The sequence below is a fragment of the Enoplosus armatus genome, chromosome 15, assembly GCF_043641665.1.
Source record: "Enoplosus armatus isolate fEnoArm2 chromosome 15, fEnoArm2.hap1, whole genome shotgun sequence".
Classification (NCBI taxonomy): Eukaryota; Metazoa; Chordata; class Actinopteri; order Centrarchiformes; family Enoplosidae; genus Enoplosus; species Enoplosus armatus.
In genome coordinates, this window is record NC_092194.1 from 13,422,931 (window position 1) to 13,437,109 (window position 14,179).

The following is a 14,179-nucleotide window of genomic DNA, read 5'->3' on the forward strand; positions in this document are numbered from 1 at the left end:
AATGAGACCTAACTAGCACCTACAGTGGCACAGTAGCAGGTGCGACTTCGTGAAAAAGAAAGCGCCGGCTTCGCTTGCAAGGGGATCTGTATTGATAAACGGATAATGAAACTGTAGGTCCACCAGGCAGCATTATTTTAGGAAACAAATATAAGCATTAAAGATTGAAAATATTATCCTTACCTCTCAATCCTCCGAAGATGTCAACACAAAGACGGCACAGTAGCAGGTCTTCTTTCAATGAACTCTTTCGTGATTGGTGGATCGAAAATGTTACCCAATCCCACTCAGCAAAACGATTGGTCAAACTAACTGTCAATCTAAAAGGAGGCGGGGCTTTATTACTCAAAACTACTGCAATGGATATATTTTGTGTTTAGTTTACGGTTAGTCGTGCTCAATGCTTTTCAAACTGTTTTTCAAAATGTTTTTCAGGTATAAATGTTAGAAAGAATTTGTATTAACGTTGCATTCTGTCGCTTATCGGGATTCAGCGTTTCCGCCCCGTTTATCTTCCGTTTACTGTTTGTGGAGAAACGACAAAACTGATCCCAGCTCTGCTAACAAACTGACGTCAGCCTGTAAGAAGAACAGGATGGGCAAGCAAGCGAGGTGGGGGTAGACAGGTAAAGGTGAGCGTCTCAGTCGTCGCGCCTGGTACTCAGCAAAGCATACCGATGTTTTGTTGACTGCTTTGTTTCTCCATTTTGAGCCGACTGTGTGTAAGTAGCACCTAAAACCCAGATTTAGATTTAGATTTAGATTTGTTTTAAGTTTGTGCCTCACTTTAACCGTATCTCTTTACCAGCGAGTTTTAAAATGAGCGAAAAGTCAGTCCTCTTCCTCGTCTGTGTTTTGCTCTCGGCTAATTTGGGTGTCACTGGTAGTTGAGTTTCAAGATTTGTGTGTGTGATATGAAGCCTTTTTTAGGTGTGGTGGGCCTATAGCTCTCTGCAAAGTCTTATATTAGAAAACTCAAACTTAGAGTAGACACTTAAACAGGAATAGGGAAGTCAGAGCAGAGAAAATAAAGGCTCGATCATTTAGGGTTATATAGGAAGTGTTTTATGTTTTCATGGCTATTATATGATACACTTGAAGTAAGGTAAAGTATATTACAAACAAGTACATAGCTGATTAACAATCTATCCAACAGAACCAAGAAAATGGTGAAGGAAGAGCAGGAGATAGCCAACCGGCCTGACAACACCGCCTTCACTCAGCAGAGGCTTCCGGCATGGCAGCCCATGCTCTCTCCTGGCATTGTCATCCCAGGGTTTGTCATCATCGGTCTGGCATTCATTGGCATTGGCGTCGCTCTCTTTGTCACGTCACGGAGCATCCAAGTGTTGGAGGTATGACTGGGACCACTGAACACACAAATCAGTCTGGTGTCATGCTGAGAATCAAGGGTCAAATGTCAGCAGTAAAAAGAGAAGAAGAGAGACAGCATAAATGTGTTTACTGGGTTGCAGTGAACAAGCCAATAATAAAACAATGTGTTTTCAGTGTTGAGATTAAAGACAATGGTGTAAAATCCATAACCGTATGCTGCTATCTGCTCACAGACTTGTCACTTGTAAGCGATATCGTGCTCTTGAGTTTAAAGACATGTGGTGTCAGGAAGACTCCATGCAGACAGGTGTTGCAGCCATTAATAATTAATAATAACCTTTCTTGTTCTTTCCTATACAGATAGACTACACTGGGACTGAACAAACCTCACCATGCTTCAAGTGCTCTGAAGCAAATACCAATAACTGTGTGTGCCAGATGGACTTCTCCATCGACAGTCTATTTAAGGTTGCATTGGAAGCTTTGCACAAACACATTCACACGCATGCAAACAGGACTTTTTAATTACATTTAACTCTACTCCTGCTTCTGACCCTTTTGCTGTGTTTTTGTGATTCTGTTTTTCTCCACAGGGACCCGTGTTCTTTTATTATGGTTTGACCAACTACTTCCAGAACTACAGAAATTATGGTGTGTCCAAAGATGATAACCAGCTGTCTGGAAACCTGGATTCCTTTACGGTGAGTTAACAACATAGGATATCAGAAAAAGAACACACACACAACACTCTGGTTTTAATTTCCAGGGGGAAAACAAAATCCATATGCTCTCAATTGAACTAAATAGACTTATATAAGATGTGCTGTGTTGAGTACAAAGATGCTAACTTGTCACCTTGGTTAAACATATGCAGTTCATATTTTTGTCAGTGTACATTTGTGTAAAAATGCTGTTGTACATCTGTAATATACACAAAGATTTCTGACTACATATTTGAGCAATTCATTTTCTGTCTCCTTTTGAAGAATCCCAGTTCCACCTGTTCTCCCTATATATATGCCAACAGCAAACCAATTGTACCATGTGGATCAGTAGCAAACAGCATGTTCAATGGTAAGTAAGGACATTTAAAATGACCGTAATGAATTTGGAATTAAGTTTATTTGTTGTGTTAAGGAAGAATTCAATCTTTTTTTTTTTGTTTGCTTTTTTTAAAGACACCTTCAAGATGTATCAGATTGTCAATGGGAAGAGGAAGCAGGTGCCCTTTGATGGAAAAGGGATCGCTTGGTGGACAGACTACAACATCAAATACAGAAACCCTGCTGTCACTCCTCTGAAGAACGCATTCAACGGTAGTAACCTTGAATTTACATTTGAATTTACTGTAACTTTCTGTCTGTTCTGTTTAAGTAGTGCTAGGATGTAGATTAATGTGTTTAATGAGCACAGTCTGCTGAATTAATTAATCGCAAGGCTTTTACAAAGTGGTAAAGGAAGTAGTGAAGTGAGTTTGAGCTTTGTGGACAAAAGCAGTAATGTAGTTTAGTGCAGTAAATAGTGGGCTACTAAAGGTGAAATCCCATTTTGAATAACATGTAGTTAATATAATGTTTGAAAATCATGATAGCTGATTGAAAGTTTGACTTCCAGGTACTGTGAAACCCATATTTTGGCCAAGGCCTGCTTACGAGTTGGACCCCTCAGACCCTGCTAACAATGGCTTCATCAATCAAGATTTCCTGGTGTGGATGAGGAGGGCAGCCCTGCCAGATTTCAGAAAGCTGTATCGACGAATCACTGAGGGTGATTATGCAAACGGTCTGCCAGCCGGAAACTACTCAATTGAAATTGCCTACAGTATCCTTATATGAGTGTCAGATCCTGAGAGGATTGTGCTCAGAGGTATGGGCAGTTATGTTTGTTTTCGATAGGTCCTGTGTTTAAAAAAAACAAGAACATTTGTGTAGTTAAATGAGTTTTACACTGTTCCATCCATATGAGAAGTTTTACAAAGCTTCAAATCTGCCTAAAGGGGTCAACCATTGAGTTGGCCACATGTTTTGTGCCACGTTACAACAATAACAGCAGCTTAGTTTAACTTGTTTTACCGGTTGGGTGTGGTTATATTTTAAGCTCTCCAGAGTGAACACAATGACTCAGCAATTTCTTGAGATGGGGAAAAAGAAACAGGCAAATCTTCTGACGTAAATAAATGAGCTAGGCAAATAATTATTCACGATTGATTTCCGTCTACCTGAAGCCAAGTAAATACCTAATTTTGCTTAAAGGACCACACCAATGTGTTTAAAATTTTAAATCCCTTAACTACTTGTAAATACCAGACAATTTTAGTTGTTTGAATGAATTTTTTTTTCTACCATATCAGGTGGCCATTTGGTTTCTATTCTTTTCTGTATGCACTGAAAATCAATTCACAGAATATTGATTGTTGGTTTAGTTGTGTAATCCATCACAGTGGACATCAAGTCTACATTTTTGTCAGTGATACATTAGCGTTAAGTGGTGATGCTTTGAAAAGTCTACACTGCAATTAATCACAACAATGATGCAACTCAGATGGATTATATAGCTCAAGTGAGTTTCTAGTCTGAAATTAATGGAAGCCAGTCCCTAGAAAAAAATACATTCAAATTTCCAAAACCACTGGTTGTTCAATACAGTATCGTAACGTATTTGCACGTGGTCACTATGTCTTAAAGTTTTTTTATTTTGTTTCCATTTTTGCTGTATGTCCTTAACATTTTGCCCCCCCAGACTATCCTGTTCTGAGCTTTGATGGGAGAAAGAAGGTGGTGCTCAGCAACGTGTCCTGGATGGGTGGCAAGAATGAGTTCCTGGGCATTGCCTACCTCGTGATTGGTTCAATGTGTGTCGTCATGTCCATTGTAATGCTAATTGTCTATGCTAAATTCAAGTTTCCTGAGGAAGACTGAGTGCCTGGTCATGGACTGTGGTTGGCTGGGGGTTAATCTCTACCCTATCAACAATTTTTCTTTTTTACTCAATGGGATGACAAAAGCACAGTATAGTGCTCATACAAAGCGGAGTATACAGCTAGAATCCACCTATGAACTGAAATTACATGTGTTACTGTGGACTTGAAGTTGTCTCCTAAGGTGCAGAAGAAGCCTGGTGTCATTATGTGAGGCAGGACTTGACACTGGAGTTTCCCCATTGACTGCAAAATAGGAAATGGCTTTGTTGGCACTGTGAGATGATTTCCAATATGGATACATGTACTTGTCTGTTAGCACATCTAGAAGTTAGGCTCTGCTGAGTGCACTGCAAAGTCATTTACTATTCATTGCTAGCTACAAGAGGTGTCTCTTGTTGGAATCTCAAATTTGACTGATCATTAAGGAAATGTCTTTATTCACAAGCCAAGTCCAAAATCAGAATAATAAGGGATGTTAAATCTGTAGTAAATATATCTATATTGTCTTATTGGTACTATGATAAAGCCTCCACTGTGAATCTTGATATCTGGTGGATAAAAGGAGACATACAGCTCATGTGTGTTCATGTTAGTCTAGTCTTTTACAATACTTGGATATGACAGGGTTTCTCTCAGGCTTCTAATACTGTTTTCTTAAATGTGTGCTTTCATAATCACAAAATGAGCTGCCTCCTCATTTTAGGTCAGTAATAATATTAAAGCCATAAATGATTTGATAAGCCATTTGATGCAGACAAAAAGTTACCTTTTGTGTATGTGTGTGTAGCTTAGCTTGGAAATAATGCTGTAAAATGGGAATATGTCGCTAAACTCAGGGATCTGGTGTACAGGCTATGCAAAATCATGTTACTATGTACTTGTAGTTTTAACTCTCACTATTGTTTCTGAGATTTTACTTTCATGTTGATATTTATGTAATAAACATCAAAACCATAACTTCACATTGCTCTCTGTCTTATCAGGACATTTGGATTCCACAGGTAATGCTATATTTATTTTTGTCATTTTTAGTAGTCTATGCTGGATTCTATGGAGATGTGGACTTTCTGCTGTCAGTAAGTTTTTGTCCCTCAACCACATGTTTATGATGACTTCAGAGGTCTCTAATTTCAGTTGTTCAGATCTAGAATGATATTCTGCATTGACCTTCCCCCAAAACTAAGCACCATTTATCTTTTGTCAAATGGATTTTATTTTCATGGGGTCCTGGCTATGTAATACTGGTGCCCTAAGGTCTGCCTTCTCAGCTGACTCAAGACCAAACTCCAAGTACTCTTATGTACTACTCAATGTATACGATGCATAACAAATGTATGCATTTCATTAATTCTTGATAGCACTAGTCTGCAAAAAGTGCACTTATGCTAATGCAGATCAAACTGTGACAGAGGCTGTCATGAGCTTATAGCAATTATACTTTCTCAACATTATATTATCACTGAATTAGCAATGACATTAAGTGTATCGCTTTGTTCTTAACTTTGTTGTAAAAGCTGTACTGTAGCAAAGAAGAATTTGTCGATATATAGCTGCATCATTGGAGACAACTCCCTTTCTCCCCCTATCTGTCATACACGGTTATAACAAAAAGAGAAAAAATCTGATTCGTTCAACTGCATCGTGGGTATTGTAGTTTCCGCCTAGGATAGTCCAGTGAAATGCGTATCCCTTGAACGACAAGTCCCAAAATCCATTGCGCAAATAAACCTGACTAGCACGGTTGCGACGTTTTGACAGCGGCAGTCAGCGTCTGACCGGCTTGGTTGACACTGCAGTAAGCTAGCTACACAACGGCAGCCTCGCTTCTTTGTTCACTTTCACATCGCGACCGGTCGTCGTCGACCGCTTTTAAGAATGTCCGACGGCGGGGGGACGGAAGAAAACTCCGGCACCATGGAGGTGTCGGCCGTTCAGACGGTCGCTGATACTTCGGTGCTGCAGAAGCACATTAGGAAATTGGTACCGCTGCTCCTGGAAGATGGCGGCGAGGCCCCAGCCTCACTGGAAACCGCCCTGGAGGAGAAGAGCGCCGTGGAGCAGATGAGGAAATTTCTGGCCGATCCCCAACTTCATACCATCCTGGTCGAGAGAAGTGCTCTCAAAGGTACATTTAGCAACAACCGGTCAGCAAAGATAGCAAATAAGATTTGAATAACAAGACCATTCGTATTCTATCACGTTCGCTATTAAAGTCGTCACCAGTGAAATATCTTTAAACCAAAGTTAGCTAAGTTAAGTTAACGTTGCATGTGATTAAGTATTATTTGACAGCCGGCTAGATAACAATGTTAACCTAGTTGGCTTGCTATCTCCATCCATGACAATGTTAAACTAACTACGCCACAATGGGTGGGGTACAGAAAACAGTGCTAATGACAGCAATGCAGGTGCTCAGTGTTAGCTATCATTTTCAGGTGTGACACTGCTCAACTTAAGCCACAGTTAGCTAATACAAATGTTGCCAAAGCAGTGTAGAATATTGTAAGTTGTAAGTTAGCTTTCCCATTGCATTAACGACACAAAACACCAAAACATGGAAATTCAGAGAATGAATCCTTTGTAATAATTGCAAGTCATGCTGTCTGCACCTTCTTGGGGTCTTATCATATGAACCAGCTTGTGTCAATGAGCACATTATCTTCAGTTTCCTCCAGGCGAATTAATTCTGAGCTTCAGAGCCGCTTGCCCTTACTAATGTTTTATGAGTCCTGATCCCTTGATACTGCACATGATCAGCCCCTGAGTCTGAGCCTGCAGGTTTTGGATTTCCAACCAGAGAGACATTGTCCCAGCCTATACATGTTTTTGCACTAACAATACTGATGCTGCAATGCAGAGAGGGCAGTTTCTGCAGCTGGCTGTCATTTCCTACAAGCTATGACCTCACTTGTTAAGGAGGGTGGGGACATAGATGGATGGAAGTAGATGAAAGTGTCAGATTGCACTGTCATCCTACTTTTAACATGGCTTATTATACTCCGACAAACTCAACTCCTGTCTAGGTTTTTTAAAGGTAATTTTATTGGTTATGAGCAATCAATCCTTACTGCTTTGTGCAAGTCTACATCTATGTTTTGATTATTAGTGCTACATACTGGTGTTAAACATTGACTTATTAGTAATGTGCCACGTTTTACTTGTTAGTGTAGAGTGTTGATGTGTCTTAACAGCTTGATACTCATTGATCATTGAAGATAGGCAAAGAGAAGAATATGATTTCAGGAGTCGTCTGTGTATTTGTTCAGATAAGACTTAGATTTAATTTATTCTTCACACAGAGGACGTTGGAGATGAAGGAGAGGAGGAGAAGGAGTGCATCACTTATAACGTCAGCATTGACATACACTATGGGCTCAAGTCCAACAGGTAAATGAGGCATCTAATCCACTGAATTGAATTCTTCTTTTCAGTCATGTAATTGTATGTGATTTCATCGCTAAAACTGAAAGAAAAAAACAAACAAATTTTAATTTATTGTGTAGCACTTGGCTTCCAGTTAAGTTCTGTTCATTCTGAACTATGAATGTTTTCGCCGTTTTTCCCCTGCAGCTTGGCTTTGATCAAGAGGACCGGCGTCATTGATGCAGACAAGCCCATATCAACACAAGTTCGAGTTCTGACCTTGAGTGAGGATTCTCCCTACGAGACACTCCACTCTTTCATCAGCAATGCTGTCGCTCCTTTCTTCAAGTCCTACATCCGTGAGTCTGGCAAGGCCGACAGGTAATCCTCAAAATATGTCTTATATTTTGATAAAACCTTTCATCGAATTAACTGAATCCTGAATTCAGCATGGAGGAATGATGTAACATTGCTGGAGAATTCATCTGTACTGTAATCTCTCTCCTAACCCTCTAGAGATGGGGATAAGATGGCTCCCTCGGTGGAGAAAAAGATTGCTGAGCTGGAGATGGGCCTTCTCCACCTTCAGCAGAACATTGAGATTCCTGAGATCAGCCTGCTCATCAACCCCATCATCACAAACATCGCCAAGCAGTGCTATGACCGCGGGGAGAAGCCCAAGGTCACTGACTTTGGAGACAAAGTGGAGGACCCAACCTTCCTTAACCAGCTGCAATCTGGAGTCAACCGCTGGATCAGGGAGATTCAAAAGGTAAAGGGAATTCCCATATTTCTATCTAAAATTTAAACAAAACTTCATATAATAGCGGGTATAGGGATAAATCTGTTTCTCTTATACTCACCACTGGGCTTATTTGTCTCCTCCACCCACTCTTTTATCAGGTGACAAAGCTCGATCGTGACCCAGCTTCAGGCACAGCCTTGCAGGAGATCAGTTTCTGGCTGAATCTGGAGAGAGCCCTCAACAGGATCCAGGAGAAGAGAGAGAGCCCTGAGGTTCTGCTCACACTGGACATCCTCAAACATGGCAAACGTTTCCATGCTACTGTCAGCTTTGACACCGACACTGGTGAGGAACAACCCATCGAAAAAAAATGTTCCTTGACTTGTTTCACTTCTGCTGCCTTTACTGGCAGTATTGTATTGAATACAGTATGATTAATTGTTTATCCTTTCTCTACTTCTCACAGGTCTGAAACAGGCTGTAGAAACCGTCAATGACTACAATCCTCTGATGAAGGACTTCCCTCTCAATGACCTGCTCTCTGCTTCAGAGCTTGATAAGATCCGCCAGGCCCTGATGGCCATATTCACTCACTTGAAAAAGATTAGGAACACCAAGTACCCTATCCAGAGAGCACTGCGTCTTGTAGAGGCCATCTCCAGGGACTTGAGCTCCCAGCTCCTCAAGGTGTTGGGCACCAGGAAGCTCATGCACGTTGCCTACGAGGAATTTGAAAAGGTTGGTGGCATAAACCTATTGTATTTATTTCCCCAGAAGCACACTCTTACTTTAGCTACTCTAAATCTTATACATCCTAAATTAAATTAAACGTTTGTGTGCAGGTGATGGTGGCATGCTTCGAGGTGTTCCAAACCTGGGAGGACGAGTATGAAAAACTGCAGGTGCTTCTGAGGGACATTGTGAAGAGAAAGAGAGAGGAAAACCTGAAGATGGTGTGGCGTTTGAGCCCCGCCCACAGGAAGCTCCAATCACGTCTGGATCACATGAGACGTTTCAGAAGGCAGCATGAGCAGCTGAGAGCTGTCATCGTCCGTGTGCTGAGGCCTCAGGTAAAGTACCATCAGTGTCTGTAATGGCCATACTTGAACTGACTAGCATGTCCTGCCATTTTTACTTAATTTCCTTTTGACTGTTGTTTTCCTGTAGATCTGGAAAAATAGGAATTCATATTTGGTTTTAGCCACACTTGATTGAGAAATGGTTCTTTTAACTTTTTGTCTCCAGGTTTCTGCTGTGCCACAACATGCTCCTGGAGAGACAGTTGAGCCTCAAGACATGAAGGTAGCTGCAGTTCTCTTTGACGCTGCTGATGCCAATGCTATCGAGGAGGTCAACCTGGCATATGAGAATGTCAAAGAGGTTGATGGCCTGGATGTGTCCAAGGAAGGCATGGAGGCCTGGGAAGCCGCCATGAAGCGCTACGATGAACGTATTGACCGCGTGGAGACCCGTATCACTGCCCGCCTGCGTGATCAGCTGGGAACCGCCAAGAACGCCAACGAGATGTTCCGCATCTTCTCACGCTTCAATGCTCTCTTTGTGCGTCCCCACATCCGTGGTGCCATCCGTGAGTACCAGACGCAGCTCATCCAGCGTGTGAAAGATGACATCGAGTCACTGCATGACAAGTTCAAAGTGCAGTATCCTCAGAGCCAGGCCTGTAAGATGAGCCATGTCCGAGACTTGCCACCGGTGTCTGGCTCCATCATCTGGGCCAAGCAGATCGACCGTCAGCTGACTGCATATATGAAGAGAGTGGAGGATGTTCTGGGAAAAGGCTGGGAGAACCATGTGGAGGGGCTGAAGCTTAAGCAGGATGGAGATAGCTTCAGGGCTAAACTCAATACTCAAGAGATATTTGATGACTGGGCTCGTAAGGTATGAAGCTGATCATACACATAAATATAGTATAGTATTTTAAATGTTTCTAGTGTTCGCCTCTCTTACAAAGCATGATTTCATATTTTGTCACCTCTTGTAAATCAGGTGCAGCAGCGTAACCTTGGTGTTTCTGGTCGCATCTTCACAATTGAGAGTACTCGTGCCCGTGGACGCACCGGAAACATGCTCAAGCTTAAAGTCAACTTCCTCCCAGAGATCATCACTTTGTCCAAAGAGGTCCGCAACCTCAAGTGGTTGAGCTTCCGTGTTCCTTTGGCCATCGTCAACAAAGCCCACCAAGCTAACCAGCTGTACCCATTTGCCATCTCTTTGATTGAGAGTGTGCGCACCTATGAGCGCACTTGTGAGAAGGTGGAGGAGAGGTCCTCCATCTCCCTGCTGGTGGCTGGTCTTAAGAAAGAGGTCCAGGCTCTCGTTACTGAAGGCATCACTCTGGTCTGGGAGTCCTACAAGCTGGATCCCTATGTTCAGAGGCTGGCTGAGACAGTCTTCAACTTCCAGGAGAAGGTCAGTGTGGAGGAGCTTTCACTACAAAATATTACTCTTGTTTCATTAACCCAAACATTAATTCTAATGCTTTTTTATTTTCTGCTGTATGTTGTTTCCAGGTGGACGACCTCTTACTGATTGAGGAGAAAATTGATCTTGAGGTTCGCTCTCTGGACACTTGCATGTTCGACAACAAGACCTTCTCTGACATCCTCAACCGCGTCCAGAAGGCTGTGGACGACCTCAATCTCCACTCCTATTCCAACTTGCCCATCTGGGTCAACAAGCTCGATATTGAGGTTGGCACCACAAAGCAACAATACAAGGATTACTTGTTATTCTCATTCAGTTAGTCAGAATGGAAATACTTTAAACTCGACTGATTTCTGCTTTGTTTTCATAGATTGAACGTATCCTGGGAGTGCGTCTGCAGGCTGGCCTCAAGGCCTGGACCCAGGTGCTCCGCGGCCAGGTAGAGGACAAAGCTGATGTGGACATGGACACAGAGGCTCCACAAGTGAGCCACAAACCTGGAGGGGAGCCCAAGATCAAGGTAGCCATTGTGACTGTAGTGACTCTGTCTTGCCTTATGGCATGTTCTTACTTTAACGATTATACATTACTCATGAAACCTTGGATTTCTGGACACAGCTGACTATTATAAAAAACAAATCGGTTATTTTTTTCCCAGAATGTTGTCCATGAGCTGAGGATTACTAACCAGGTGATCTACCTGAACCCACCGATTGAAGACTGTCGTTACAAGCTCTACCAGGAGATGTTTGCCTGGAAGATGGTCATCCTTTCCCTTCCCAGGATCCAGAGCCAGAGATACCAGGTAGGGATGTCTGAACAGTTTGAGTTGTAGGGCTGTGATTCCCACTGCAGAATGCGATGATATGAATGCATATCTGAATGTCTGTGGTATGCAAACATGCAAGGACCAAACATAAAATATGGTTGTGTGCTGTTGCTTTAATCGAAGCAAATCTGTCCGTCTTCAACAGGTGGGAGTCCACTACGAGCTGTCAGAGGAGGAGAAGTTCTACAGAAATGCCCTGACCAGGATGCCAGATGGCCCTGCAGCCTTAGAGGAGGCCTACAATGCTGTCGAAGACATTGTCAATGAAGTGGAGCAGTATGTCAAGGTAAGAGTCATCTTGTTATAACAACACAATAGAATGTCATACCTGTTAAGTTTACTGCTGATAGAATTACTTTTGTTTGAAGAACAAATTTAAAGAAATGAAATGCTTTTTTTCTTTTGTACGGTCTCCTCTAAGTCTTTATATCAAAATGCATAATAAACACTACCATGCACATTAGATTGTCGGTATCATCTCTTTCCTTTGTTGCCTCTGTACAGGTGTGGCTGCAGTACCAGTGCTTGTGGGACATGCAAGCAGAGAACATCTACAACCGTCTGGGTGAAGACCTCACCAAGTGGCAGGCCCTGCTGGTCCAGATCCGCAAAGCACGTGGAACCTTTGACAATGCAGAGACACGGAAAGAGTTTGGACCTGTGGTCATCGACTATGGCAAGGTGACAGTTTTGGGTGCTGTATAAGAAAAATATTTCTCAGACGAAGCGTGAGGTCTCTCTGTATGAATCCCCGTATTTGTGCAAATTTGTTTCCTTAGAATGCAATGTTATATTCTCTTTGTAATGTTCTTCTACAATAAATATAATTTTGTTTATCTATTGACTTTTTATTAAATGTTTGTGTGTGTGACAACAGGTCCAGTCCAAGGTGAACTTGAAGTATGACTCCTGGCACAAAGAGGTGCTCAGCAAGTTTGGCCAGATGCTTGGCAACAACATGCAGGACTTCCATGCCCAGATCTCCAAGGTAACACATTCTTTTGACAAGCCTATTAACATTGATTTCCAATAGAAACTGATCAGAAGATTATTCTATGAACTACATTTTTATCTTATCGCCTTTCTTGTTGTGCTTCCTCAATAGTCTCGTCAAGAACTGGAGCAGCATTCTGTGGACACGGCTAGCACCTCAGATGCTGTCAACTTCATAACATATGTCCAGACCCTGAAGCGCAAGATCAAACAGTTTGAGAAAAATGTGGACGTAAGTAGTCAAATAAGTTCTCATTTATTATTCTTTCCTTCATTCTTTTGTACCACTGCATGCAAAAACAATATAGGGTCCTAATCAGATTCTCCCTCCTTTTACCCCTAGTTGTTCCGTAATGGACAGCGTTTGCTGGAGAAGCAGAGATTCCAGTTCCCTCCATCTTGGCTCTACATTGACAACATCGAAGGTGAATGGGGTGCCTTCAGTGACATAATGAAGCGCAAGGATACCGCTATCCAGCAGCAAGTGGCCAACCTGCAGATGAAGATTGTCCAGGAGGACAAAGCTGTAGAAAACCGCACCACTGACTTGCTCAATGACTGGGAGAAGACCAAACCAGTCGCTGTAAGACAAATGAAATCTTTTAACTAAATTTGAAATACAATATACAGTACAGTCACCCCTAGGTCATACTTTCTAATTTGTTTCTAATTGTTAAATTAGAATAACGTAATATGAAAAGTACAGCAGAAAGAATGTGCTATTGTGACAGAAACCACTTGAAAAAATTTAAACTTAAAATTGAAAATCATTAAATGTTTGACATTTTTTACTGGTAATCTCTTTCACCAGGGTAACCTGCGTCCAGAGGAGGCTCTTCAGTCTCTGACAATTTACGAGGGTAATTTTGGCCGTCTGAAGGATGAAAGGGAGAAGTGTGCCCGAGCCAAAGAAGCCCTGGAGCTCACTGACACTGGCCTGCTCAGCGGCAGTGAAGAGAGAGTGCAGGTAATGCCAGGCAGCAAAAATCTCACAGGCACTCATTTGGAATAGGAGTAATATTTAACCCATTTTTCACAAGTTGCAGCTCATACCTTTCACGTTTATAGATGTTCCAAAACAAAATGTTTTTCTTTTGACTTTGTTCTTTGTTCCTTTGTGGTGACTTGTAGGTGGCACTAGAGGAGCTGCATGACCTGAAGGAGGTTTGGTCTGAGCTGTCAAAGGTCTGGGAGCAGATCGACCAGATGAAAGAGCAGCCATGGGTGTCTGTACAGCCTCGCAAGGTAACAAATCCACAATAATCATTCCGTTAATTGAATCTCTACTGTTCATTTATGGAATTCTTGGTATATAACTATTCTTGTGTTGGTGTTTTGTGTTTTGTAGCTTCGTCAAAGCCTGGATGCTCTTCTGAATCAGCTGAAGAACTTCCAAGCAAGACTGAGACAGTATGCCTCCTACGAGTATGTCCAGAGGCTGCTTAAAGGATACCTGAAGGTCAGGCGGCTAGTTTTCCCCACTAAGCACACATTTTGACTCAACTTAAAACTGGGTTATTAAATTCTCTACTTATTTCTTTTCTCACCA

General features: G+C 42.0%; 2 protein-coding genes across 2 annotated transcripts in view; both read left to right on the forward strand.

Moving 5' to 3' along the window:
* Nucleotides 1–633: 633 nt before the first annotated feature.
* On the forward strand, nucleotides 634–5,224 carry tmem30b (transmembrane protein 30B). Its single transcript, XM_070920020.1, has 8 exons — nucleotides 634–722; nucleotides 1,157–1,355; nucleotides 1,696–1,803; nucleotides 1,929–2,036; nucleotides 2,322–2,409; nucleotides 2,514–2,651; nucleotides 2,950–3,156; nucleotides 4,075–5,224. Exons 2-8 carry the CDS (start codon nucleotides 1,167–1,169, stop codon nucleotides 4,251–4,253), a joined length of 1,017 nt encoding a protein of 338 aa, XP_070776121.1. The 5' UTR covers nucleotides 634–722; nucleotides 1,157–1,166; the 3' UTR covers nucleotides 4,254–5,224.
* Nucleotides 5,225–6,039: 815 nt separating this feature from the next.
* Nucleotides 6,040–14,179, forward strand: part of dync1h1 (dynein, cytoplasmic 1, heavy chain 1) — a 28,154-nt gene continuing 20,014 nt past the window's right edge. The window contains exons 1-20 of the mRNA XM_070921109.1: nucleotides 6,040–6,380; nucleotides 7,555–7,642; nucleotides 7,826–7,999; nucleotides 8,135–8,390; nucleotides 8,522–8,708; nucleotides 8,830–9,101; nucleotides 9,206–9,433; nucleotides 9,609–10,262; nucleotides 10,371–10,793; nucleotides 10,895–11,074; nucleotides 11,179–11,328; nucleotides 11,467–11,613; nucleotides 11,783–11,923; nucleotides 12,142–12,318; nucleotides 12,515–12,625; nucleotides 12,743–12,862; nucleotides 12,974–13,213; nucleotides 13,442–13,597; nucleotides 13,762–13,875; nucleotides 13,979–14,089. Coding sequence (XP_070777210.1) covers nucleotides 6,131–6,380; nucleotides 7,555–7,642; nucleotides 7,826–7,999; nucleotides 8,135–8,390; nucleotides 8,522–8,708; nucleotides 8,830–9,101; nucleotides 9,206–9,433; nucleotides 9,609–10,262; nucleotides 10,371–10,793; nucleotides 10,895–11,074; nucleotides 11,179–11,328; nucleotides 11,467–11,613; nucleotides 11,783–11,923; nucleotides 12,142–12,318; nucleotides 12,515–12,625; nucleotides 12,743–12,862; nucleotides 12,974–13,213; nucleotides 13,442–13,597; nucleotides 13,762–13,875; nucleotides 13,979–14,089 — 4,179 coding nt within the window. The 5' untranslated portion in view covers nucleotides 6,040–6,130. The remainder of the gene's footprint in view (nucleotides 6,381–7,554; nucleotides 7,643–7,825; nucleotides 8,000–8,134; nucleotides 8,391–8,521; nucleotides 8,709–8,829; nucleotides 9,102–9,205; nucleotides 9,434–9,608; nucleotides 10,263–10,370; nucleotides 10,794–10,894; nucleotides 11,075–11,178; nucleotides 11,329–11,466; nucleotides 11,614–11,782; nucleotides 11,924–12,141; nucleotides 12,319–12,514; nucleotides 12,626–12,742; nucleotides 12,863–12,973; nucleotides 13,214–13,441; nucleotides 13,598–13,761; nucleotides 13,876–13,978; nucleotides 14,090–14,179) is intronic.

Excerpts from the sequence above, each read along its gene's own strand:
- tmem30b (XM_070920020.1), top strand. The coding sequence starts at position 1,167 with ATGGTGAAGGAAGAGCAGGAGATAGCCAACCGGCCTGACAACACCGCC. Across the intron at positions 2,037-2,321 it reads GAAACCTGGATTCCTTTACG|AATCCCAGTTCCACCTGTTC; the intron begins GTGAGTTAACAA and ends CTCCTTTTGAAG. Across the intron at positions 2,652-2,949 it reads TCTGAAGAACGCATTCAACG|GTACTGTGAAACCCATATTT; the intron begins GTAGTAACCTTG and ends TTTGACTTCCAG.